Here is a 27,236-nt window from a genome sequence, read left to right as displayed (position 1 = left end):
GACTAAGTGACTTGCCCAGAATCACAAAGCTAGTAAGCATTTGAGATCTTCCTGACTCCACTATCTACCCACATCTACAAGCTGCCTTTTTTTTTTAAATGGCTTTTTATTTACAAGATATATACATGGGTAATTTTTCAGCATTGACCCTTGCAAAACCTTCTGTTCCAACTTTTCCCCTCCTTCTCCCCACCCCCTCCCCTAGATGGCAAGTAGACCAATACGTGTACAAGCTTCCTTTTGCAAGTTGTTTTTCTGCTGAGGGAGGTCTTTTACCTTGTTCTTAATCTGCTTGGCTGTGTCAGTAAGGAAGATAGAAGAGTTGGGGTCACTGGCACTCATTTTAGTCTGGGCTCCCTGCAGAGCTGGGAAGAAGCTTGAATGAAGCAAGGCTGGTTTGGGATAGCCAATCTTTGGAGCCACATCTCTGGTCATTCTAAAATAAGGATCCTACAAAAAAAGAATCAGTGATGAAAGGAGGTAGAAACTGGAATAATTTTTAGATAGTGCTTTAAGGATTACACAAAGCTCTTTCCTTATAATTCATATGTAATTTGATTTTTTACAAATTTAATTTATATATAATAATTTACAATTCTTGATGGAAAGAGTACAAATATTATTATTCCTTAGAGATGATTAGGCTCAGGCAAGTAAACATACATGCCCAAAGTCACCCTGGACCTAGATTCGAATATTTGGTTTTCTAGACCAAAACACTTTCTACTGGAAAAATTGTCTCTGGTCTAGAACACAGAATGTGGAAGCTGGGATTCAAATCTGGGTCTCCTATGTTCAAGACCAAGACTCTTCCTGCTCAATTGGGCTGTTGATTATTTTCTATTCTATTTTAACATCAGATTTAAAAAAATACCCTTTGTTTTATATCACCTTCATTTTTAAAGTTATTGTTCTATTCTTCTTAATCTTTTTGACAAAGAAAAAATAAAAATAAAGTAACAAAAGTAATCAAAGCCCAAACTGAATCTGACAGTACATTCACAGTACCTTTTGTGGAATAGGAACCATTTTCTCAATTCTTTTCCTAGGCCCAACCTAATCATTTAATCCTGGATTTTTTTGTTTTGGTTTTTATGCTGTTATAGCCATTAAGTATATTCTTTCCTTGGGTCTGTTTACTTCACTTTGCATCAATTATAGAAGATTTCCCATGTTTAGGTCCAGATCTTAATAAATGAATAATACAAAGTGATAATACTCCAATCAAAATCTTAACAGTATAAAGAAACTAAATCTGCTCCAATTAAGATGTAAATAGTTTCTCACCTGGTCTATGGCACATGGAATAAGACACTGAATATCTGTCCTGTCTTTGAAAATCTGTGGAAATGAGTTGCTGAAGGATGGGGCAGCTTGAATAGCAGGAAAACTAATCTTTCCTGAAAGAGGAAAAAAACGACAAAATACATTTTTTTTTTCAATTTAGGACAACTCCTACTGCTATTAGCTAATTCTGCTATGAATCTCTACTCACTAGTCTTGATACTTAAGCTTTGGCAAATCAGTAATTACAGACTAGCTCATAGTAAGCCACGAGATCCTAGCTAATCAAATTCTGCTCTAAGTTATATTTGAAAGAAGCAGCAGCCATTTCTTCATTTAAAATTCTATAGTTAAAGCATCAAGTTGGGATGCTATTACAAGTTATTATTTTCTTTCTTTTTTCTTTAACTTTAGTATATTTTCTTTTAACATTTATTTAAAAAAATTTTGAGTTTCAAATTCTTTCCCCAGCCTCTTCCCCATCATTGAGAATATAAGTAGTATGATACCCATTTTACCATATTAAATCAAACAAAACGTATTTCTATATATTAGTCATTGTCCCCCTCCCCTCCTCCCCCCCCCTCAAAAAAAAAGCAAGAAAAATAAAGAAGAAAAAAATATGCTTTAATTTTCACATAGAGTTCACTGGTTCTCTTTCTGGAGGTAGACAATATTTTTCAACATGAATCCCATAGAACTGTCTTAGATCGTATTGATCAGAGTAGATAAATCTTTCACAGCTGATCATTGTAACATTATTATTGTATACAATGTTCTCCTAGTTCTGCTTACTTTATCTTGTACCTGTTTATATAACTTCCTATATAAATTTTTCCAGGTTTTTATGAAACCATCGCCTTCATAATGTATTATATCACAAGAGTATTTAATACAGTCATATAGAATATGTTCAGCCATTCCCCAATAAAAGGGCATCCCCTCAACTTCCAAGTCTTTGCTACCAGAAGGAGAATGTTATAAATACTTTTGTACATATAGGCCCCTTTCCCTTATCTCTTTGGAATATAAACCTAGTAGTGTTCAGGCTGGGTCAAAGAGTCTACACAGTTTTATAAACCTTTGGTGTAGTTTCAAATTGCTCTTCAGAATGGCTGGGTGGTTCATAACTTCACTAACAGTGTATTATTGTTTCACTTTTTCTATACCTTCTCCAGCATTTGTCATTTTCCTCTTCTGTCATGTTAGCCAATCTGATAGATGTGAGGAAGTACCTCAGAATTGTTTTAATTTGAATTTCTCTAATTTATAGTGATTTAGAGCATTTTTTATGTTTTCAATATCTTTGATTTCTTATCAAAGTAATTTTTTTCCCCTACAAAATGATTTTCCTTACCATTCAAGCTATCTTTCTTACTTAGTATTCCACCTTTGTAATATTTTTTTTGATCTGCTCCAAAAGCAATCACCCAGCCTATCCTTCCCACAGCTGATTAAGGAGGAAACTGAAGCCCAAAGAAAAGAAATCACGTGTGATCTTGGGATCACACAGCCAGTTAGTGGCAAAGCCAGGACTTTATCCCAAATGCCCTTCAACTCCCAGTCTTTGCACTATGTTTTAAAAAGTGGAGCGGTATATAATCAAAACTTAAATTCAAGATTGACTATTCTGCTTGATAGAAAATATCTGGGCTTCTAAGCCAAATAAAATGACTTCAAATTCCTTGTAACGGAATTGGTTTCACAATCATTTTAATTGGTTTCACATTATTTAAATCACCAGGAACAAATTTTCTTGTGAATGAATGTTTACTAAAGCAGAAGACTTCTGAAGTTCCTTCCAACTGTAAAACTCTCTGATGCCTTGATCTTAAAATTGCTTGCCTTTAAGATAGCTGATCAAGTGCATGAGCTAACTGGAGGATATATGATTAAAAACATAGTGCATCAGCTACTCCTTCCATACTCATGAAAGATATCTGCTCATTTCATTTATTCAACTTTAAGTGAAGGAATAGGTCATACAGGCTGGAGCCATCTATTGATAATTACAGATTATAAACAGCAGTTCTAGTTTTTATAAAAATGTGAAAATTTTAATGGATAGGAAAACAGTGGAGTTAACTGATGCTGGGATTCAAAGACTTGAGATGAAAACCCAGATAATTTCTGTGCAGGCCACTTTCATTTACTACGTCTCAGTTTCTGCTTGTGTAAAATGAAAAGAATGTCTAAAATCTTTCTCATCTGATATTCCAAGGTTCAAAGGCCACCTCCAGTTATGTTCTATGAATTCATAATTCCTTCTAGCTTTACCTGTCCATAATTCTATGGACAGCTCCCAAGCTCATCCCTGCCCTAGGATTTTAATGATAGAAAGTTCCATTTACAATTTATTTTCTACATACATAATACCTCACTGATCCTATAATAAACAAAAGGAAACTAGACAACCACTCAATTTTCTTTCTTAACAACACAACAAAAAGAAACTTCTAGAAGATCAACAAATAAATATTCAAAATGAAATAAAATTTCACATAAGGATAAATAAACCTGATTGAAGATATTATACCAGCTGTTTGTGCTTTAGAATTACTCATCCTTGTGTTTAATGAGATAAACTGACATGGTAGAAATTTCAGAAAGAATCCCTATTCCCTGAGGCAGGCACCAAATACCTTCTTATTTATTCTCCTAAATTACATACATTATCCTGTTGTCTAAGCTGCTATTCTAGTGCTTGTCTGGCGTCTCCACAAAGAGAACAGCACTTAGTATAGAATATAAATGATTTGCATAATTAGATTATCTTTTAGCTAAAAATAGATGATTCCAGAACAGCTGAATTTGATCTTACCAATGCAATCACTGTCAGAGAAGCCAAAGATGCCCTTTACTTGATTAAATGTGACATGCTTTTGGATTTTGACCACATTCTTGTAGAAACTTGGACTCGACCTGCAAAGAAGAATCAAAAATAAAATTCTGGTCTTGGGGTTGCTCAGGATGAGAAATTGATGTCTAAAAAGTATCAACAAGAAGCAAACATGAAGTTTGATCCTAGATCAATTTTGGGTTTGCAGGATTGATCATGTGAGACACATGGCTGACTGATTCGGTAACTCTGATGCCTTGTCATGACATGGAAGAGACCCTGGGCTTTTTGAAGTCTATGTCAGCAGAACTTGTGTTCTGGCAGGTCTCATAAAGCTGAAAAGACTTTGTGTATGAGTCCAATAATTGACTGTATATTTATTGTCTAAAGACGTCTGAGTTAAGTTCTGCTGTTAGTATATTGATTTTATAGTTAAGGAAATTGAGGCAAAGAAGATTATATGACTTGGCCAGGATCACACAGCTGGTAAGTGTCCAAGGTCAGATTTGAAATGAAGTCTTTGTGACTCCAGGCCTAACACTCTATTCCCTAATACCTGGTTGTCTCAGAGTGGGCAGTCACTCACAGTTTCTATGGAGCAGAATGATAAGAGCACATCATCCTCTGCCCCCCCCTTCCCCCGCCAGAGCTTCATTCGTATGAGTTTTCTCTGTTCTATACATGTATATCCAGGTATCTGCATGTTGTTTCCCTGTTTAAAATGTGAGGTCCTTAAACACAGGAACTGTTTTCGTGTGTCTTTGTGCTCCTGAAACACAGCACACTTCCTGGCACAGAATTAAGTATTTAATATCTGCTTTTTGACTGTTGACTGACTGTTGACCAAGCAGGAATATTTCAATATATGAAGACCAACAAAAGAAGACTGATTGTATAGGAAATCAAGAACTTGTTGAATAGTTTTAAAAATACATTTAATAGAAATTCAAATTTAATAAAATGTCCCCACTGTTTGTGTTTCCTTATTTGTTTTCTTCTGTTTTAAAAAATGTTATGTTGATATTCTCTCATTTTCTCTTCTCTTTAGCATTTCTATCACTACCCACTCTTCATTCCTCACACCTTGAAAGCCTTCTTTTGTACCAATGAGCACAGTCGAGCACATTCTGGTCATGTCTGAGAATGTATGTCTCATTCCATAACTCTAAGGCTTTACCTTTCTTATAAGAGGTTGGTGGCATGCTTCATCATCAGTTAAGAAAAACATTTTGTGAACTCTAAAGCACAATATAATATCCATTTTTAAACTACTCTTATGGATAAAATATGATGTTATGAGGGTCTGGTCTAGAATAGTGGCAGGGAAGATGAGAATGCGCAGGTGATACACATTCATAATATTGCCCTACTTCTCGTAAACAACAAAAAAAAAACTTAGTTTAGAAATATCCAAAAGTCCTGGGAAATGTCTAAGGTCATGATAGGAAGACCTGAACTGCAGGCAAGGAAGGGACTTTGGAATCACAGAATTTTAGAGCTGGACAGGATGTTAGGGTCCTTTGTAATAACCTATGTCCTCCTTTCACAGATGAGGAACCTGATGGCCAAAAGGGAAACTGGGCAAAAGAGATGAAAAATACTAAAGGGAAACAAACAGAATTTTTGACACTCAATTAGGGTAATTTAAAAAAATACCAAGGGCTTTGCAACAAGCTGGCTCTCCATTCTTAGTGAAAAAGGAAGGGAGATTTGGGGGGAAGGAACCCATTAACAGCTGTCCTTAAAACCTACTGCACAGACCAAGGAGGAACACTGCATGCCGATGTGATGAACACCTTCTCAAATATGGGGCATTCCAGTTATACCCTTTTGAATACAGAACACGAATAATACCTAGAGAAAATTGCTAAGATTATAGGTGTTAGAATTGGAAGTGATCTTTGAGGGAACTAATACGATGTTCTCATTTTGTAGTGGGAGATCTCAAGAGAAGCCATGAATTGTTCATTGAGAAGCCATGAATTGTTCAAAGTCACATAGGATAATAAGTAGGAAAACCAGGATCCAGGTCCCAGCCCTGAAAGCCCAGATCTAGTGCTTTTTCTAAAACTTTTTCTCTCCCAGGCTTCTCCTAGTATTTTACATGAGCCTTAACTTATTTTCCTTGGTAGCACAGTTATATGTGTATGTGTTCTTTCCTGTATTAGACTTGGAAGAGTTGAACCTATATTGTAAACCCAATGCCAAGCATAGGGCTTCCTGTTACAGATCAGTGGCTGCCAAACTAAAATGCAAACAGTGCAGATCACACTTTGAACCCTATGTGACAAATCCTTACTTTGTTCTATCAAGTTAACAATTACTTTTTATAATGAAGATGACTGATTATACATTGTGCTGCATAATAGGGATAGGAAAAAAACAAACAAACTGGAAAGGTCCTTAAAGAGAGATCATTGGTCCAAACCATATGACATTTGGGTACACTGAGGTCCGGAAGGAGAAATGACGAGGCACAATTCAAATATACAGGAATGTGTGGGTAGAGCCAGGCAAGTCCCTGGTCTCTAGATTTCTAACAGTATTGTTTGTACCATAACATGTGAATACTGAGTTGCTTTTCAGTTTTCATAGTAGTATTCCCTCACAGCACCTAAAATGAGGCCAGCAGACACTCAATGATACAGCCTAAACCATTCTGTTAATAGGACTGAGAATAGATTTAGAGCTGGAAGGGGTCTTCTTGGCAATCTGGTCCAATCTGCTCTTTATTTATTTATTTCTAACATCTAGCTTTTTTGCTTGTTCATTTTTTCCCCTCTGAGGCAATTGGTGTTAAGTGACTTGTCCAGGATCACACAGCTAGGAAGTGTTAAGCATCTGAGGCTGGATTTGAACTCGGGTCCTCCTGACTCCAGGGCTGTGAACTATCCATTGCACCATCTGGCTGCTCCAAATTTGATATTTATAGAGACAAGGAAATGTCTCAGAGAGATTAACCAATTTATCCAAGTACTAAGTGGCAGAACCAAGATCTGAATTCAAGACCTTTGACTAAATCCAGAGTTCTCTCTCTTTTACCTCAATTCCTCTAAGACTCACAAAAAATGGGTAAACTTAAGAAATGAATTTAATTAAGATCATTACTCCGACAATAACTTGGCTCGTACTAGCTACATGAACGTGGGCAAACTTTTTCTCATAGGATCACAGAAAAAAGCCAGAAGGTTCTTCAAACATTTTTTGGTTTGCTGCCAACCTCTCTTCATTATACAGATGAAGAAATTGTGTGACTTGCCTACAGTCACACAAGTAGTAAGTAGCCAAGCTGAGATTCTGACCTAGGACCTCAGATTATACAAACCCAGTCCTTTCCTTCTGAAAAATTCACCTGAATTCCCAAATTTGGATCTAGGAAAATAAGGAGAAAAGAGGGAGGAATCAGCTATGTATTTTAAACTATCTGCTTTTTCTTACTGGTACTGAAGATTTCTTAGTTCTTTACAGGGAGTTGGGTCTTTCCTCTGCTCCTACTAGACATGATTGTCCTGGATTTTTGGAATAAAGTTTTTAAACAAAATTTCTACTAAAAGCTATTTGGATGTTCTCCAAACTTTTGTTATAATGAGATTTAAAAATAAAAACCAGCAAAAAGGGACTGATTTGTTAAGATAAAAAAGTTTTAAGAATGGAGATTTGAAGTCAAATATCAAAAAAAGGGAAGAAAATACAAATTTTTTAAAAGGTGAAAAATTATTTCAGAAAAATAGGTGTTAGTTTTCTAAATGACCTTCTAGTCTTTTCAAAATGAAAAGATCTAATTTCAGTTCTAACATAAGATCTCTTTATAAAAGAACACTAATAACAGTAATAGTGAGAGCTCTGGTTTCTAATGTTTTTATAAAGCACGATTCCCAGAATATCCCTTTGAGGCAAGATGCTGAGGAGGAAGAGAGTGAAGGGACTTGTAAGAACCAAAGCCAGGACTTGGACCTTAATATGTTGCCCCAAGTGTTTTAAGTATTTACCCCTGAGTAAACTGTTAAGACTAGGTGGTTATCAAAAAGAGAGTGAAGGATTTTATACTTACCCCATGTACTCCAAGTCAGAAAAGATGAACGTTTTATTTATATCAAAACCACAGGCTATGATATCCTTTGCATTTTCTATTGTATAGCCATATGCTTGCTCAAGTGTTAGCTCTTTCCATAGGTATTTTTCATCATCAGTCATCTGGATAACCAGGGGAACATTGAATACATCCTGCAGCCACCTAAAAAATCCAGACCCCAAATCATTACAATCTTTCCTACCAAACAGTTTCTTCACACAGAATCTTGTTGTTGTTCTTCAGTTGGGTCTGACTCTTTGTAACCCCAAGGACCATAGCACATCAGGACTTCCTATCTTCCTCTAGTCTGTCCAAGCTCATGTTTTTCGATTCCACTACACTATTCATCTCATCCTCTGCCATCCCCTTCTCTTTTTACCTTCAATCTTTCCTATAATCAGGGTCTTTTCCAATGAGTTCTGTCTTCTCATTTATGTAGCCAAAGTATTTAAACTTTAGCCATCAGTATTTTACTTTTCAATGAATATTCTGAATGACAACATTAAGATTGCTTTACCTATAGAGCTGTATAATCTTTATCTTAAGATCAATTACAAAGACATTTATTTCTTTAAAACAAGCCTGAGAAGACGTGAAGTAAAAAAAAGGAAATTGAAAAATGAAGACAGTGAGTTCATTATCACTAGAGATTTAAGCAAGGGTAGAACAAACATTTGGGGAGATGCTAATGAGTAGATTGTGCTTCAGATAAGGGTTAATCTAGATATTCTATAAGGTTCACTTTAGTTCATATTCTATGATTCTGAGATGCTATTCAACTTAGATTTCATATGGTTTCATGATTGTGTCCCTCTGTCTCTAAGATTTTAGGCTTCAACTAGCTTTTGATTCTATATTTTTAAGTATCTAACAATTTGGTTGCCATGAGAGTTTACAAAATAATACTGTCGGGGTCAGCTAGGTGGTGCAGGAAATAGAGCACCAGCCCTGAAGTCAAGAGGATCTGAATTCAAATCTGGCCTCAGACACTTAACACGTCCTGGCTGTGTGACCCTGGGCAAGTCACTTAACCCCAACTGCCTCAGCAAAAATAAATAATTAAAAATAATATTGTCACATCTATTTCTAAACATATACCATGTTCTGGCTATCTATTCATCCATCCATGCACATATTATCTATATCTCTCTCTATATACATTCACATATATTGTTTGAACTTAATAATTAAAATTGTAATAAAAGATGTAATTATAATTTATTTTTATTATGTAAGAAATATAATAATTATGAAAAGAAGTATAGTAGAGGTAATTTTTAAAACCTTTGGAACATAGTGCAACTTACTTTGTGAAAATAAATGGGATGAGATGACCTACATGCATTGCTTCAGAAGAGGGCCCTCTGCCTGTATAAAGATAGAATGGCTTCTTATTTTCATATGCATCAAGAATGTTGTTCATATCCCTAAGTGAGAAAAGAACAGAAAAACAGTGTGATTTTCTTGGAAAAATATGAAAGAAAGGCAACTAAACAAATTTGCATCTGAAAGTGAAAAAAAAAAAATCAAGCAAATAAATGAATATTAGTTTCTAATTAAATTGCTTCCTTTCTAATTAATTCTTAAAAAAGAATGATTTAAGACATAGTTTTTAATGTTTCTAAAAACTGATACAGTTGACATTCTTTAAAATCATTAATTCCTTATATTTTCAAATCAGATTGAACACCTTCTTCATTTACTATTCAATCCAATGAACTTTTATTGTTCACCTAATGTGTTCTAGTTTATAGTTTAGTAGGAAGAAATAACACAAACACATATAAATCACTATAATGCTTCAAAGATCTGGGATTGTGAGGATGGCTACTTTCATTTATATAGGTTGAAATCTTTCTAATGGTTTTTGCAGTTTAAGGAATAGTTTTTAATTGGAAAACTATATCATCTTAAAGTCAATTTGGTGATAACAAAAATTTAATACCATCTATGGCTAGGCATGTGGTCTTTCTAGCTTGGGAGAATATATAAAGATCTTATAACTCTGATAGTGGTCATTGAGAACCTCAGGTCCACTCCACACCATGAAGAGGCATCAGAATAGGACTTTTGTAAGACAACACTGTTGGGATTGTTGATTGGGATTATGAATCACAGGCACAAGTGAAGCCCTGAATGTGAGTTTAAATCATAGGATGGGGAAAGAATCAGCTGATGAAGATTCTATCCTAGAAGGTCCCATGATGACTACATGTAGCATTAAGAGACCGGTGGCTTGTCAATTCAAATATTAATGTAGATATTGAGATGAAAGGGCATTCTGGCTAGGTATCTGGGTTAGTGAATATCAGATGGCTGATTTTATCTGGCTAAAGTAAGCTCACAGTCATTGCCATTTCTATAACCTTATTTCAAAGTAGTGGGAATGAGACACTTCCAGGAATGATTCTATATGTGGGATAAGATCTAACTCTAAAATTCCTGGTAGTGCAGGTCTTCTGATCTCTTTGGTGGGTTGGGTCTTAAAACCTGAGAGATGTGCATGATGCTACAGTTTTTGGATCTCTAGTGATTTGGTTCAATATTTTAAAAAAATTACATCATACTGACTATATAATGGTGAGAGTACAGTACTGAGAAATAACAATGTTATCTAGGTTCAATGTTTTAAATATACCATACCATCTTCATAAAAAATTCTCTTCTTACCCAGGAATTTGGGGATTTTTTAAGGCAAGCGTTGTGGATTCTACCACAGTAGCATGTTGGGTGAAAAGTAATCTTTAAATTAGTATCACTTAAGTAACAATAATCAAAATACTTCCTTTTTTCCACTGTGTTAGCTTCATGAAATTTCTGTTCCCCCTTTTCCCCACATTTTTTATTCTAATTATTATAGCTAGAGTTAGATATATGGGAAATTCTAAATATGGGCAATGACATATTTTATGCACTTGTCCTTCTGCAGGAGAGGACAGAATGAAGAGGTACATGGGAAAATAAAATCTCACCGGTGAGAAAAGAAGATGCCTCTACGAAGGAAATGATGAGGTTTTTGTCCTATGACTTTCTCAATTCGATCTATCAGTGCTTTGTCAATCTTGCTGCTTCCGAACCGGACTGGGGGAAAAAAAAAAAGCAGAAAAATGAGTAAAACTAATAGAAATACCCTCCTTAGCTAACATTGTGCCTAAAAATTAAATTAAGCCATTTCAGTTTAACTTATGTTATATAAAAGGTACTGATGACAGAAAAATTAAAAATAATACTATCCTTATCTTCAAGAAACTTGCAATTCTGTTAGAGCATGAGTCATAGAATCAATAAGCCGAATGAGTAACATGAATAATCACGATGAAAGTTAAAATGAGAAATATTCTCTTCCTGAGGAAGAAAAGTAGGAAATTCTAGGTAGTACAATGGGTACAAATACATGGAGTTAGAGGAGAGCAGGCATTGAATATTGTAGTATGAGTATGTCAGTTTTGTAGAAATGTAGATTGTGTAAAAGAAATAATATAAAGCTAAGAAGGTATAGGTTGGTAGACTCCAGGTGCCATAAAGATCAGGCCTAGGACCTACTTGTTTTCTTCCCATAACCTGATTTCACCCAAATTTCCTGCCATCAGCAATGAACAAAAAGAGGACTCTGCCTGTCGGTAGTTTATATCACTTTTTTTCCAGCTTGCAAAAGGGGTTGTCTTTTAGTAAATGGTTTGTGTCTATAAGAATAGAGATCAAATAGTAAAAAATAAACTATGTGTTAAAAATGATTTTGATTGAAATATGAAATCTATCTAGAGCAGAGATTATAAGACGGTGAATTATGATTCCATATGTAACTGAATGTAGGAATAGAAAAATTATGGTTTATTATCGGTAAATGTTTGATTTGTATAACTATTTTATGTAACTATATACTTGGGGTTACATAAAAATTTTCAGGTGAAAAGGAATTGAAAGAGGAAAAGTTTAAGAAACCCTAATCTAGAGTATTTCTATGTTTCGTTATCTAGAATCCATCCATTTCAAGTTTGCTCCTTTCAGAATCCTAAGTGGTGGTAGTGGTGTTTTTTTTTTTTTTTTAAAGGATACTGCTGGTTGACTATAAGTATGTTATCAATACATGAGTAAAAACTCTTACTGGCAGTCTGTTTTCCTAACTGGAACTTCCATACAGATTGGAGTTACAGTATGGAGAATGACATTTGGAAAAAATATTGATGATTTTTTTTTTTTAAATAATTAAAAACTATCTTGGGCTCTTACAGTCTTACACTGCAAATAGAGGTAAAGAGTTTACAAAATTTGTATCCTCACAAAAACCTCTATGACAAACATAGCACATGTATTATCATCTTTAATTTTATAGATGAGATATTTAACATGTATAGGACTGCTTGCCATCTGGGGGAGGGGGTTGAGGGAGGGAGGGATAAAGTCAGAACAGAAGTAAGTGCAAGGGATAATGTTGTAAAGAAATTTTTTTCAAAATAAAAAAAATATAGAATTAGAAGAAAGAAGGATTTATATTTTGGAAGAGACTTCCCTCTTCTAAAAGAATAAAACTCTAATAAGGAGAATTTCGGGCAATAATAGTTGATCAATAGGGGGTAGATATTTAGCTAGCTCTCAAAACTCTTCAAATTATACCATATGGGTAGCTTAATATCCTAGCTTTATAATAAAATTGTATTTGTTGTTGTTCAACCAAAAAAAATTTTTATAGATGAGAAACCTGAGGCTTAAGGGAGGAATGACCTGGTCAAAGTAAAGATCATCAGTTGTTCCTGAGTGGTCCTTTTCCTGAAAAATAATTTCTTTTTAATTGTTCTCTAACCTTCTTTAGGAGTTCCAGAAAATGGCTTTAACTATGTCTATGGATTACTCCCTTGCTTCTTTCCAATCTCATGAGGCAGATCTACTGCAGCTCTGTTTCCACAGGATGAGAGACCCAGAGATTAGATGACACATCATTCTGCTTCGAAGAAATGAAGGAAAAGGGAGAACTGCTGACATGCTACACTAAAAATAATCACCCTTTGTCCAAACTCAGAACGGTTCAGGTGAATTCATATAAATTTAGATTGCCTATTGTCTACCATTCATTTGGTACTTTAGACCTCTCAATACTTTGGGGACACAAGATACTTCATCAGCATGAAGGTTTCTTCTTCCAGAGAATAAACAGATGGATACCACAGCCTTTCCACACCTACGAAAAAGGCTTGGTAAATTGCTTAATTTAAAAAACAAAACAAAACAATTCATCACATGTACCCAACCTTGGACTGAGGAGATCAAAAACCTGCTGTTTCTAGCTGGCATGGTCTGTCTTGGAGCCTCTGTATTAAGCAGGACCTGTGGAGGCTGCATCCCAAAAGTACAGAGCACCATGGCACAATGGAAAGAAGACTCCACCTGGCCGAGTTCAAATCTGGACTTTGACACTTACTAGCTGTGTGCCAATGGACTAAATCTTTCTGATGGTCAAGTTTCCTCTTAGGCAAACTGGTGGCTCAGTTGAGAGTGCAGTAAGCTCAGGAAGACCCTAGTTCAAATCTCACATCAGACATTTATTAGCTGGGTGATTTGGGGCTAATCATTTAACCTCTGTTTGCCTTAGTTTTCTAAACTATAAAATGAGAATCATAGTAATACCTATTTCTTAGGTATGCTGTGAGTAGCAAATGAGATAACATTAATAAAAAGCACTAAGCACCATGCCCGGCACAAGCTAGGTCCTATATAAATGCTTGCTTCTTTCCCTAGCAAAATGGAGATAACATTTATACTAACTACTTCCAGGGCTGTGGTGAAGAAAATGCTTTGTAAATACATGGAAATGTACACTATTAATATTTTAGCTTTGCAAATAGGAACATCTTAATGCCTCTCTAAGGTAATAAAAGAAGTGGAAACTTGACACGGAATAACAAAAGGCAGTTTGGTCCATTTCCTCAGTCTTCCTGACTACTAGAACTTGAAAATTATCTTTGTGAATTTGAAGCAATATTAGGAACTTAATTAAAAAAAAAAAAAAAAAACTTTTGTACTCTTGAAGTAGACAAAAAAAGAAAGGATAGTAGGGACAGGAAGTAGGATGGGGCCACACAAAGCAGAATGGAGGGTACCTATGAGCTTGTCATAGTCGATGCCTTTGGCACTGCTGGTCTGTACAGTCCAGGGATCTACAAAATCCTCTTCGCCTTCAGTAGTCCCAGGCTCCCCACTCTCATCAGGTTTGGAGTTTGTGGGAGGAGAATCAGCATTATAATCCTGTCCTGTCACTTCTTTGTAGTTTACTTTTAGTGACAACAGCTGTTTTACAGCAGAATCAATTTCATCCTGAAAAAAAGGAAATGGAAAAAAAAAAAAACCCAAAACATTTTAATTGCCAATATGTTCTACATAAAGATGGCCTCTTTTAACATAAGTGGAAGTCAACTGGGGAACATCTTTTTATCTCTCCCAGCACCTAGAATAGAAATCAATACAATGTTCTCTGTGACATTCTTCATAACCTGTTAGAATCCTAGTGTTAACTCAATGGAATTGATACAATGCTTATTGGTTCACACATTAGAGCAAATCCTTACAAGGTGTTAAGTCACTAATATCGATAGAAACAATGCTTAAGTTAACATCTTTGAGAGTTCACACATTAGTTCACATCTTTGGGAGACTTCAGGGTTCAGTATGAGATAGCCAAATTCACACCTTCTATAATCCCAGAGGAGGAGGAGTCAATCTTTTGAGTTTATACCTCTAAAAGAGCATAAAAACAGCTGAGCTCAGTCAGGAGAGTTCAATTGAAAAGACTGAGAGGGGAGTATCAGTTGGAGGTTGAGAAGCCATGAGTCGGAGTTGAACTAGAGGCAGAAGCTGGAAGAGACAAAGGACAAGCTGCAAGAGCTCTTGGAACCAAGCAGAGAGATAGGCCTCTAAGAAAATTAATCAGGCTATTTTGGAAGAAACAATAAAATATTGTACTTTAATGCCTAGTTGCTTTTGAGGTGATTATTATTTTGAACCAAAACTAAGGCTGCCTCCAGAAACCTCCCCAAGAAACCTGCTCACAGAGAATCATTATATTATAAAAAAGAAGAGAATACCACAATAACCATCATTGATACTTTTTCATTATTTGCTGTTTCTAAGAACTTTATATGCATTCCTGTCTTTATTCAAGTTCTTAATCTGGAAGGCCAATTATGTTGGACTTCTGATCCATTCTTTAATAACATTCAAGTGCCACTTTCTCCAGAAAGTCTGCCCATATAATAATAATAACAATAATAGCCATCGCTGACATTTAACACTTTAAGGTTTGCAAAGTGCTTTATAAATCTTACCTCATTTTGTCCTTACAACACTGAAAGGAAGATGTGATTATTCCTACTTTGCGAGGAGGAAACTGATATAGCAGTTAAATGACTTCTCCAGGGTCACACAGCTATTTGAAGCCAAATTCCATAGTTGATAATAAACTTTTCTCCTTGGACCTCCTATGCTACTTTGTTTTGATTTCTCTTATGAACTTACATTATTATTTTGTCTAATAATTATTTGTGCATGTGTCTTATCCTGTATGAGCAATTTAAAGGTAAGGCCTGGATTTTATTTGTATTTCCGGTTTGCCTTAAGGGATCTAGTGATTGTTATTGTTGTTATTCAGTCATGTCTGACTCTTCATGATCTTGTGAACAAACTGGAGTTGAACTCAGATCTTCCTGATCCCAGGTCTAGTCCTCTATTTATTATATTACATAGCTGTCCTAGATGTAGATGTTAAATAAACAGCTGAAATAGATTCAAGTCCAATCTAATAAGGAATACTGAAAAATGGGACTGTTTTTGTAAGTCTAACAAATGAAGGAAAACTCTCAGGAATTAGTATGATCAACAAAGGCTTAAATTTAAATAAGAATTGTTTCAGGAGACGGTGAATGCTTGAACTTTGCTGAAACCATCTGCTTTACAAAGAAGAGCTTAAATCCATGCTGCAATATATTTTATCCAGTGTCATAATGATATGCTGACTATCATCGGGCCACACACTGTAAAGATGTTTAGGGCAGTATTAATGATTTGCAGACATTTCAAAACTGCTGACTACTAGGGAAATTCACAATCAATCTCCTTAATAGGGCTCCATTAATTTCTGTGTTGGATAACTAGCAGCATAAATTAGTACTCTGTTAATTTTGAGGAGAAAATAGAAAAGGAAAATTATCTTTTGTATCTGTTGCTATTTTTATAGCTATTAAGTTGGCTATTAAGACTAAGTGTCTCATCTTCTCTGTTATGATAGCACTTTTAACTAGTATTGACATTATATGTGCATATGTCTTATCTCATCTACTAGATAGATTATAAACTCATTGAAGATAAAGAGCAACTTATTGAAGATAAAGAGTGAACTCATAAACTTATTCTGTGAAATACTATTAGAAATGACTTACATCCTGGGATTTTTGAGTCTACATTTTATGTCCCCTGATGTTTGCTGGACTCATGATTCACAGAATGAGCTTTGAACCTACCTGCTTTTCCTTATTCTTATCTCTAATCATTCTTCCCTCTCTATCTCTACCTGTTAAATTCTGATTTTAAAGATCAATCTGCTCAATATCAGTTTTTTCCTGCTTCCCCAAGTGGGTAACAACCTTCTTTCCTCTGACCTCACACAGAACTCTGCATCTCTCATATGTACTAAAAATGTATTATTTTGAATTACACTGATTTACAAATGAATCACCTTTTCCTACTAAACTGTAAGATACATGAGGAAAGATCCATATATCACTCCTGGTACCTAAATCAGTATCCTACAAGTAGTATTAATAAAAGCTTGTTAAGCAAGATGCTTTCAGAAACACCTGGAAAGACATGAACTGAAGCAAAATAAAGTGAACAGAACTAGAACATTGTATACAATAATAGTAATATTGCACGCTGATCATTTGTGAATAACTTAACTATTTTCAGTAATATATGATGTAAAACAATTCTAAAGGACTTATGATGAAAAATGCTATTTATCTTCTGAGAAATAACTTATGGAATCTGAATACAGATTGAAGCATACTTTTTAAAAACATTTTTTGGTTTTTTCGTCTGTTTTCTTTTGCAAAATGGCAAGTATGGTAATGTTTTGCATGACTATATATATAATTATCTAATTGCTATCTCAGGGAGGGGAGAAGTAATAGGGAGAGAATTTGGAACTCAAATTTTTTAGAAAAGTTACATAAAACAAATGCAAAAAATGTTTTAAATATAACTAGGGGAAAATAAAAATATTAAATAAAAGTTACCAAAAAAAAAGCTTTTTAAATTTAAGAAAAATATTGTGTGCTATGAATTGAGTACAATGGTCCATAAGCAACAAACCATAGCATATCCCGATTAATGAGGCAATTGTGTTAAAAATGCTACAAATGAGACAGTAATGTGACTGACTGACACTCATGATAGTTAATGTTGTGGGGATATAGGTTCTGGCTCAATTTATTAATAATTGTCCAATTTGTGTTTTGGGATGATATTGACATTCTGCTGTGCAGAAGGAAGTGATCATGAGTGAAAACAGTTTTCACCTTTAGCATATTGTTAGGGGTCCTTGGACCACGCTTTGGACCAATTCTCCAAGAGTCTTAAGTTGTCCCTGAGCAAAATGGCAGATGGGTATTTTATTTATTTATTTTTTCTATTTTTTAAAATAACTTTTTATTGACAGAACCCATGCCAGGGTAATTTTTTACAGCATTATCCCTTGCACTCACTTCTGTTCTGATTTTTCCCCTCCTTCCCTCCACCCCGTCCCTCAGATGGCAAGCAGTCCTTTACATGTTAAATAGGTTACAGTATAATCTAGATACAATATATGTGTGCAGAACTGAACAGTTTTCTTGTTGCATAGGGAGAATTGGATTCAGAAGATATAAATAACCTGGGAAGAAAAACAAAAATGCAAGCAGTTTATATTCATTTCCCAGTATTCTTTCTTTGGGTGTAGCTGCTTCTGTCCTTGATCAATTGAAACTGAATTAGCTCTCTTTATTGAAGAGATCCACTTCCATCAGAATACATCCTCAAACAGTATTGTTGTTGAGGTATATAATGATCTTCTGGTTCTGCTCATTTCACTTAGCATCAGTTCATGTAAGTCTTGCCAGTCCTCTCCATATTCATCCTGCTGGTTATTCCTTCCAGAACAATAATATTCCATAACATTCATATACCACAATTTACTCAACCATTCTCCAATTGATGGGCATCCATTCATTTTTCAGCTTCTAGCCACTACAAACAGGGCTGCCACACACATTTTGGCACATATAGGTCCCTTTCCTTTCTTTAGTTTCTCTTTGGGGTATAAGCCTAGTAGAAACACTGCTGGATCAAAGGGTATGCACAGTTTGATAATTTTTTGAGCATAGTTCCAAATTGCTCTCCAGAATGGCTGGATGTGTTCACAATTCTACCAACAATGTATCAGTGTCCCTGTTTTCCCACATCCCCTCCAACATTCCGCATTATCTTTCCCTGTCATTCTAGCCGATCTGACAAGTGTGTCATGGTATCTCAGAGGTGTCTTAATTTGCATTTCTCTAATTAATAATGATTTGGAACATATTTTCATATATCTATAAATAGTTTCAATTTCTTCATCTGAGAATTGTCTGTTCATATCCTTTGACCATTTATCAATTGGAGAATGGCTTGATTTCTTATAAATTAGAGTCAATTCTCTATATATTTTGGAAATGAGGCCTTTATCAGAACCTTTGACTGTAAAAATGTTTTCCCAGTTTATTGTTTCCCTTCTAATCTTATCTGCATTTGTTTTGTTTGTACAAAAACTTTTCAATTTGATATAATCAAAATTTTCTATTTTGTGGTCAATAGTGATCTCTAGTTCTTCTTTGGTCATAAATTCCTCTCTCTTCCACAGGTCTGAGAGGTAAACTATCCTATGCTCTTCCAATTTATTTATAATCTCATTCTTTATGCCTAGGTCATGAGCCCATTTTGACCTTATCTTGGTGTACGGTGTTAAGTGTGGGTCAATGCCTAGTTTCTGCCATACTAATTTCCAATTTTCCCCAGCAATTTTTGGCAAATAGTGCGTTCTTATGCCAAAAACTGGGATCTTTGGGTTTGTCAAACACTATATTATTAAAGTTATTGGCTGTTTTGTCCTTTGAACCTAACCTATTCCATTGATCAACTAGTCTATTTCTTAGCCAATACCAGATGGTTTTAGTAACTGCTGCTTTATAATATAATTTTAGATCTGGTACAGCTAGGCCACCTTCATTTGATTTTTTTTCCCATTAATTCCCTTGAAATTCTTGACTTTTTGTTTTTCCATATGAACTTCGTTGTTATTTTTTCTAGGTCTTCAAAGTAGTTTTTTGGGTGTCTGATTGGTATAGTGCTAAATAAATAGATTAGTTTAGATAGTACTGTCATCTTTATTATATTTGCTTGTTCAATCCAAGAGCATTTAATATTTTTCCAGTTGGTTAGATGAGACTTAATTTATGTGGAAAGTGTTTTGTAGTTTTGCTCATAAAGTTTCTGATTTTCCCTTGGCAGATAGATTCCTAAATATTTTACACAATCAGTAGTTACTTTAAATGGAATTTTTCTTTGTAACTCTGTTGGGTTTTGTTAGTGGCAGATAGGTATTGATAGGAGTTTTCCTTAACTTGGAAATTCCTCACAATGATGAAATAACTCAGTCCTGATGCTGAAAAAAGGTATTTTGGTCTTTGACAATCTAGTTCCAAACTATACTGCCAATCTTATTTTATATTATTATTACTCTTCACTCATATCCCTTCTTTCCAGCCTAGATTTAGTAGTTGTTCCCTCAATTCACCATTCTCTTGTCTCTGTGCATTGCCCAAACTAGTCCTCATTTTTGGAATGGCCTTCTTGCATTAATTTAGCCTCTCAGACTCCTTATTTTCCTTCAAGGTTCATCTCCAATAATTCCTCTTACTGAAGCCTTTTCCAATCTCCTCAGTTGTTAGTATACCTTCCTTTCTCAAATAACCTTTGACTTCCTTATCTTGTACATACTGTTTCCCACTAGCAGAATGTAAACTCTCCAAAGGAAAGAACTGTTTGTCACTGTCTTCCTGATACAAAGTGACTTCTTCCTTATAAGTATTTAATAAGAATAAAAATGAAAAAACTAAGTACCTATAGAAGCAGTCACTGGTAAGAGAAGTCAAAAAACCATGGCTGCTTCTAGCATATTAAGCAGTATTCTCCTGTTTTGAAAGAGTTAATTGTAGGGGATCAAATCATTCCTGACTCATATATATATTTCAATTTATGTATAGAAATTGAACAACTAGAAAGAAACTAATTGTTTTTTGTTGTTGTTATTGTTGTTGTTTTTAGAAACTAAGATTAATAGGCAAAGAATTCCAAAGTACCTTTGGTGCTTTTTCTGCTTTTAATGATCGGACAATTTCTCCTTGTGCTGTTATACTTTTGAATAGCTCCTGTGGAGTGGAAGGATAAGGTTTACCATTCAGAACATCGGCCATTTTCTACAGCTTAGAAGTGTGACGCTGCAATGGTTCAGGATAATAGCTGATTGTACTCAATAAGTCAGAAGAATAAAACAGAGGCCTAGAAAAAAGAGAGAAGGCATAAAAGCTATTATTCACTGTTGTCAGCTTAATAACTGCATTTCAAATTTCTGGTCTATTCAGATATTAAAGCACATCAAATGTATAATATTAAAGTTGGAAGAAACCTTTAAGGTTATCTAATCCAACTGCTTTATACCATACTTCATCTCTGAAATGTGCAACTCATTGTCATAACTGTCTATTGAAGTTCCTTCCTTTCCAACTCATATGATACTTCTTCCCCCTCTCTCCCAAAAGAATTTTTCCCTCCTCCAATTTCTCACAGTATTTTATTTTCCTGTATCTCTCATTTGCACTTACCTCATACTTTCTCTTTTACCATAATTATCTTTATACTTGGATCTCTTCTTTATTAGATTGTTAATTAAGGTCAAGTCTTGCGTTATACCTATCATTACATCTCTTATCACTAGATAGGTGGCAGAATGGAACTGTTTAACATCAAAGGGCTATCAGGATTAATGGTGTGGCTTGGTGTGATGGTCAGTAAATGTAGATGCTTTTTCTCGAGGAGTTTGGTTAAGAAGGGGAGGAGAGATATAGAATGATAATTAGCAAGCAAGGTAAGAACAACTGAGGGAATTTTTAGGATAGAATAGTAATGGGCCTGTTGTAGGTAGCAAGGAAGGAACCACTTGTTGGGAAGAGGCTGAAGACTAGATAGAGTGAGCATGACTGACAGGGAAATCTGCTGCAGAAAAAACAAAAGATCAAAGATGCATGTAAAAGAGGTTTGCCCAGGCAAGGAAAAAGGCCATCTCTTCATGAATGACAGTGGTAGAGGAAAAAGTAGTAGAGACATATTTGTAGCTGCAGGAGTAAAGAGCTGGTCTATTATTGAAAAAAAAAAATCCTAGGCCTTTAAAAGTTATAATATCTTGAGTTTGCTTGAAACAACTACATAAGAAATATATTCTTAGAAATGGAAGGTTTCAAAAATTACAAATCTGTGACACTGGAAAAATTCCAGAGGTATCTAAACTGTAGCATTTTTACTTTTTCTGTATAATGTGAACAGAGCCTGCTAGTGTTTTTATCTATTAATCTCTTGATAAGTCAAAGAATGGTAATAAGGAGTTCCAATATTTATCTTCAAGCAAGGTGGAGAGTGGGTTAAATTAGACAATCTCTAAGGCTTCTTTCAAGTCTAAATCCCACAAGAAATACTCAAGAGGAAAAAAATTGGCAAACTTTTTATTTAACTGTTTTGAGCATCTACCATGACTCATACTCAAATGTTAAATTATATTAATAGAAATATGTAAGCCAAATAAAACCATTCAAAACATTTAGAAATGATTGACTGTTCAAGTTATCCATTTAGTTTCCTAGGTTCATAAGATTCAGCTTACTTCAAATTCACTTTTCCATAAAAGTAACTGAAAATATGGATGACTAGTGAACTAAGATGGACAGAAGAGAATTTTACCCTAACTTGAGGCTAATAAGCTAGATGTATGGAAATCATTGATAGACAATACCATGAAATGGGTTTTGAAAATTATATAATTTATTTATAAAAGCTAATAAAATTTATACATCATTTTATACATTTTTTTTGGAGGAGTGACGGGGAAGAAGTGCTACTCAAGTTTTCTGATTTGTAAAAATGAGGCTGGTGTACTTTGGCCTCTATAGGACCAACCCTCTAAGTCTATTATTGAAATCAAATGGCCCATGCAAATAAACAACAACTGTTTTTAGTTGTACAATATCATATTTTGGAAATCAAAGTAGGTTTTAACAATATATAATTAATTTTAGTAACATCTCCTGGGAGATTTAAAAATTTTGCTAATGTGCATTGTCATAATAATACTTGTACATACTTGGACTCTAATTAAAAATCCTAGTTTTAAATTGTATGAAAATCCAAATATTAGTTTCCAAAAGAATATTCTGCATACTAGTTATTTTTCTAGATACATGTTTACTTTTTCTAGGTACAACAAATTAATATGATACTTTAGTAAATTTAAGCTTTCTACAATCATATATGCTCAGTTTCAATTTCTTACATTTCTGAAGTTACAAAACAACCATTTGGTGTCCTTTGCTAGCCAGCTGTAATATTCCCAGGCAGTTGAAGGTTTACAGGTGACAAAAGTTAAATTAATGGGGGTCTATATGTAATTCTTATTATTAAGTCTGCCTATTTTAATTTTGTACCTTTTTAAAATGTCTCTGTATATTTGTCATTATTTCCTTCTTAAATTTGAAAATGTTAGCTAAAAATCATGACCTTCTTTATGGAAAGTTAGCCATGCTAAAGGATGGACTTCTGGCTTCCCTCTATTTTCTAGACTGAGAGTAGGCTGTGATTGGAGGGGTATTCAGTAAGGCAACAGGAGAGAGCAGATTTATCCATTCCCAAATGTCAATAAACAAAATTAAAATAACGGGCCAATTTCCAAACCCTTTCACAATAAAATTTTTGTCAAGAAAATCCACAAGAGTTCTCAGTCCCTTTGAATTTCTTTTTAAAGTCCAGTGTTGGTTAAGGAAATTCAACTGTCTGAAACCCAGTCCCTTCAGGGATCTATTCTCCTTTGTTCAAGAGCTGGGATCTTTCTGAGAAATTAACTTTCGGTTTCTCATAAGTCCTTTCTTTAGTTATAAAGAAAGAATATGTGGACATCTATTTTGAGTGCATGGGTAGCTGCCCAATTATTTTTCTTTCCCTTTTGTCTTAGAAATTCCCTGGAGTCATGAACCGTAGTAAACCCGTTTTACATACAAACTGATTACCTGGTGAGCGGAGCCTAGCCCAGGAGAAAAAAGCCAGAAAGGGTATTTTCACTTTCTCTTAACTGAGATAGGGAAAATAAGGTGATTAACTAATGCAATTACAAGTAAATAAAGTTTTTACTTGTTCTCACTTTTTCTTTCTTCTCTTCTTGTTTCTTTTTTTTTCCTACTTAGTTCTCTTCCTTTTCTTCTGCCCTGATTATTTTCTTCTTGAGAATTTAATAAATAAATGCTTCTAATAGTCCTAAAGTAGTTTCTTGACCTCCTCCAAAGGATAGTTTAATATTGCTATCTAAAATAATATAACTATAATACTCTTATCTGAATTAAAAATCCTCTTCCAATGAAAGTTTTGATAGTTTAAAAAGCATCCCTAACCCCTCTTGCCTATGTTATTGCAAATGTTTCTAAATGGTTTCCTTGCATTAAGTCTTTCCCTTCCCCAATTCCTCAGGAACACAGCTGCCAAACAACCTTTTAGTTTTATGGAGAGGGCAACAATAGGGATGATGGCAGTGGTTCAAATTCAGAGCAGGAAGGGTTAAATCAGAATTCTTTCACAATGACCTAAATGCTAAATGTTGATCAAGTCACTTCCCAGCTCAAGAAGCTTCCAGTTTCCTCTTGCCTTGAGGCTAAAATATAAACTCTAGTTTGGGAATTAAAGCCCAGCACTAAAGAACTCCAACCTATCTTTTCAGACTGATTATGTATTAGTTTCCTTTACACAAGCTACCTTCCAGCCAAACTTGCCTAGCAGTAGGCAGACATGACATTCCATCTCCTGAGTCCTTGCCTTCGCTACTCCTCTGAGGCCACAAATGCTCGCTCCTCTTTCCCACCTCCACCTTTTAGAATTCCTAGCTCTCATCAAGATTCAGTCCAAGTGCCATCTTCCACAAGAAACACTTCCTGATTTCTCTCAGAAATATTTTGAATTCACTTGCTGTCTTCCTTCTAGTAACATGTAAGCTCTTGGAGTAGAGGCTCTATCTCTGATGCAATCTATGATGTGGGGTTTGACACCAAATAATGGCAGGTATCAAAAGTTGGGGTTCGGCCATGTGAAGAATTCACAATGGCCATTCTTTTTGGCAAAAGGTAGACTTATTTAGGAAGGGGTCACAGACAAAAATGGAGATACCACAGACACCGGGAATGATAAATATGAAATAGAGTTGGGAGAGCACCTGAAAGATAATTCCTCAGTGCAAATTTCCCAGTAGAAAGAGAGCTTCCCATGAGGTTGGGGCAAGACCTTAGCTGGCAGGCTAAATCTTGAAGGGGACTCAGCACTCTAAAAGAGTGAGTTAGATGTAAGGAGAAGTGAGGTTGGGAAATATAGTGGAGGTTAGGGGAGATGCCATGTGGCATGGGGGAAGGGAAAGACACCACAAGGCAGAGTGCTGTGATGAGCTGACCCAAAGGAGGGCAGCAGCAAAGCCATGGCCAAAAGTTGTTTAATAGTCACAGGGTCTTGATACAACTGGCATTTCTGACTGAATTACCTTTAGAGGATAAGATAAGGAACTATGCTATCTTCATTATCAGAGCCTTCTTCCTGCTCACCTAAGGGATTATTTTTTAAATTATTTTTATCAATTCCTTTGCTAACCACACCTAACTTTGACCTTATCATCTCTAGTGCCTAGAACAAAGTACTATTTAAGAAAACAGGGAAATTGTTGAGTTGTGAATATATATATATTAGGCTTCTTGATGCCATCCCAGTCTCCCTGTGGAATCAAAGGCAGTGCAAAGAGACTTTTCGCACAAAAAACCACCCAAACACAAACCTGTCTTAAACAAGCCCCACTAACTTCCGGATTTTAGCATGGGGAACTTGTTTATAACATCAACCTAATAAAGAGCTTGTCTTTCACAAAGATAAATGGAGTCACAATTCCCTGCTTCTTTTTATTACAGATTACCACCAAGAAAAGAATACAGTGAGGCATCAAATCTTCCTAGTAGTGATGAAGATGATTAACATTTCTAGAATTATGTTTCTGTATTGATTACTTTTCTGTAAGACTTTAAATTTTACAAAACTTTTATTGTCCCATTCCTGTGCTAGTGCAAGGATTATTATCTGCATTTTACATATGAACTCAGAGAAACTGAAGAAATCATAAAACTAGTTAAGCACAGAAGCCCGAGTCTTCTGCTGGGAAGACTATGCACATTCTATTATCCCATATCAATTTAGCAAAAAGTCATTTTTCAACTAAAAGGAAAAGAGTTCTCTTTTCACATAGGTTTTTCTCCATGTCATAAAAATATGCTTTAAATAGGGTAGATAAGTGATTTATTCACAATAATTGGGAGGTAATGTAACAACACATTCATGCAATAGCATGGAAAGATAATACTGCACAAATTTTCCTTATTAAAGAGGCAGAATCAGGGAAAAAAATTAGAGAATTTGGGTTTCTCACTCAAAATATTTAGACATTCCTGGAATTTCAAGATCACATTCAACCCCAAGATACAAATGTCCACAATATTCCTGGCAAGTTTTTCATTACAGATCTGTTTTCCTGATAATTGTTAGGTGGAGTTTTTCCTTCCATTGAGCTGAAATGTATCTCCCTAAAACTTCTACCCTTTCCAACACTAAAAACAAAACAACCGATCAGTGAATGATCTGCATCTGACCATGATTCCAGATCAATGATGAAGCATCTAGTCTCTCTTGACAGAGATTATGGACTCAGATGCAGAATAAGATATATCTTTTTAGATATATCCAATGCAGGAACTGATTTTGCTTTACTATGCACATTTGATACAAAGTTGTTTCCTTTCTTTTCATGGAATGGTTCAATATGTTAATTGAAATAAATAAAATCCAATTTAAAAAATGATTCCTTCCTCAAGTTCTGCCCACTCAGACCACACAGAAATGAAGTAGAACACTTCCCTCTCCAGTCCAAAATCTTAGAAACAAAGACACTATATATTGATTCACAGTAATGTTATACTAATTTCTGAATTTTCCTTATTGATGAGTTATTTGAAGGTGCAAAAAGCTGACATGCTCCTGTTCCTGACTATTCCCCTCAACATATTCTATCTTCTTTAAGTTCTCTTATACTTTGATAAAAGGTAATTATATACAATAAAAAAAAGCTAAAATTAAGGATGTTAATACAGACCCCAGCAGAAGAGAAGATTCTTCACACACAGGCTTCAGCAAGAGATATTCTACAAATCTCTTCCCTGTTCCTAATTTAAACTCTCTCCTGAACCCCGCCTTCTTTCCACTTGGGTCAGAAGTAGGTTACTGGAAACTACTCTATATCTGAGAATACTTAACAAAACCGAAAGCAATCAGCTGCCCTTCCTGATGACAATCTAATCTAGCATGGCTGATGAAATAGGGATGATTACATTTCTTAGAGGATTGGCTCATGCAATTCAAGACTTAGCATTTTATAATCTCATAAAATATATAATAAAATATAAAATATAATCTCTTAGTTTTCTCATACATAAAATGAGAAAATAATGTTATCTATCTGGATAAAGTAGATAAATGGGTAAAGTCTTTTATAAAACCTTAAAGTATTACTGAAATGCAATCCTTATCCTAAATCTTATACTTTTCTCCCGTTTTCACCACCAGTGTCTCATGTATGTAAGATGGAGA

General features: G+C 34.9%; 1 protein-coding gene across 3 annotated transcripts in view; it reads right to left on the bottom strand.

Annotated features, from left to right (window-relative positions):
• The window catches only part of WARS1 (tryptophanyl-tRNA synthetase 1), a 38,828-nt gene that overhangs the window by 5,089 nt on the left and 6,503 nt on the right, over positions 1–27,236 (bottom strand). For 2 of the 3 annotated variants that reach the window (XM_051978372.1, XM_051978374.1), the window contains 8 exons: positions 20,615–20,813; positions 14,291–14,504; positions 11,168–11,276; positions 9,503–9,622; positions 8,175–8,357; positions 4,106–4,206; positions 1,288–1,400; positions 277–450 (listed from right to left, as the gene is read on the bottom strand). In XM_051978372.1, the coding sequence (XP_051834332.1) occupies positions 277–450; positions 1,288–1,400; positions 4,106–4,206; positions 8,175–8,357; positions 9,503–9,622; positions 11,168–11,276; positions 14,291–14,504; positions 20,615–20,728 (1,128 nt within the window). In that variant the 5' untranslated portion in view covers positions 20,729–20,813. Of the gene's footprint in view, positions 1–276; positions 451–1,287; positions 1,401–4,105; positions 4,207–8,174; positions 8,358–9,502; positions 9,623–11,167; positions 11,277–14,290; positions 14,505–20,614; positions 20,814–26,742; positions 26,846–27,236 lie in introns of those variants that run through there. The other variant, XM_051978373.1, reaches the window with a different exon arrangement.

The sequence above is a fragment of the Antechinus flavipes genome, chromosome 2 (genome assembly GCF_016432865.1).
Source record: "Antechinus flavipes isolate AdamAnt ecotype Samford, QLD, Australia chromosome 2, AdamAnt_v2, whole genome shotgun sequence".
Taxonomy (NCBI): domain Eukaryota; kingdom Metazoa; phylum Chordata; class Mammalia; order Dasyuromorphia; family Dasyuridae; genus Antechinus; species Antechinus flavipes.
This window is presented reverse-complemented; position numbering and strand designations above follow the sequence as displayed.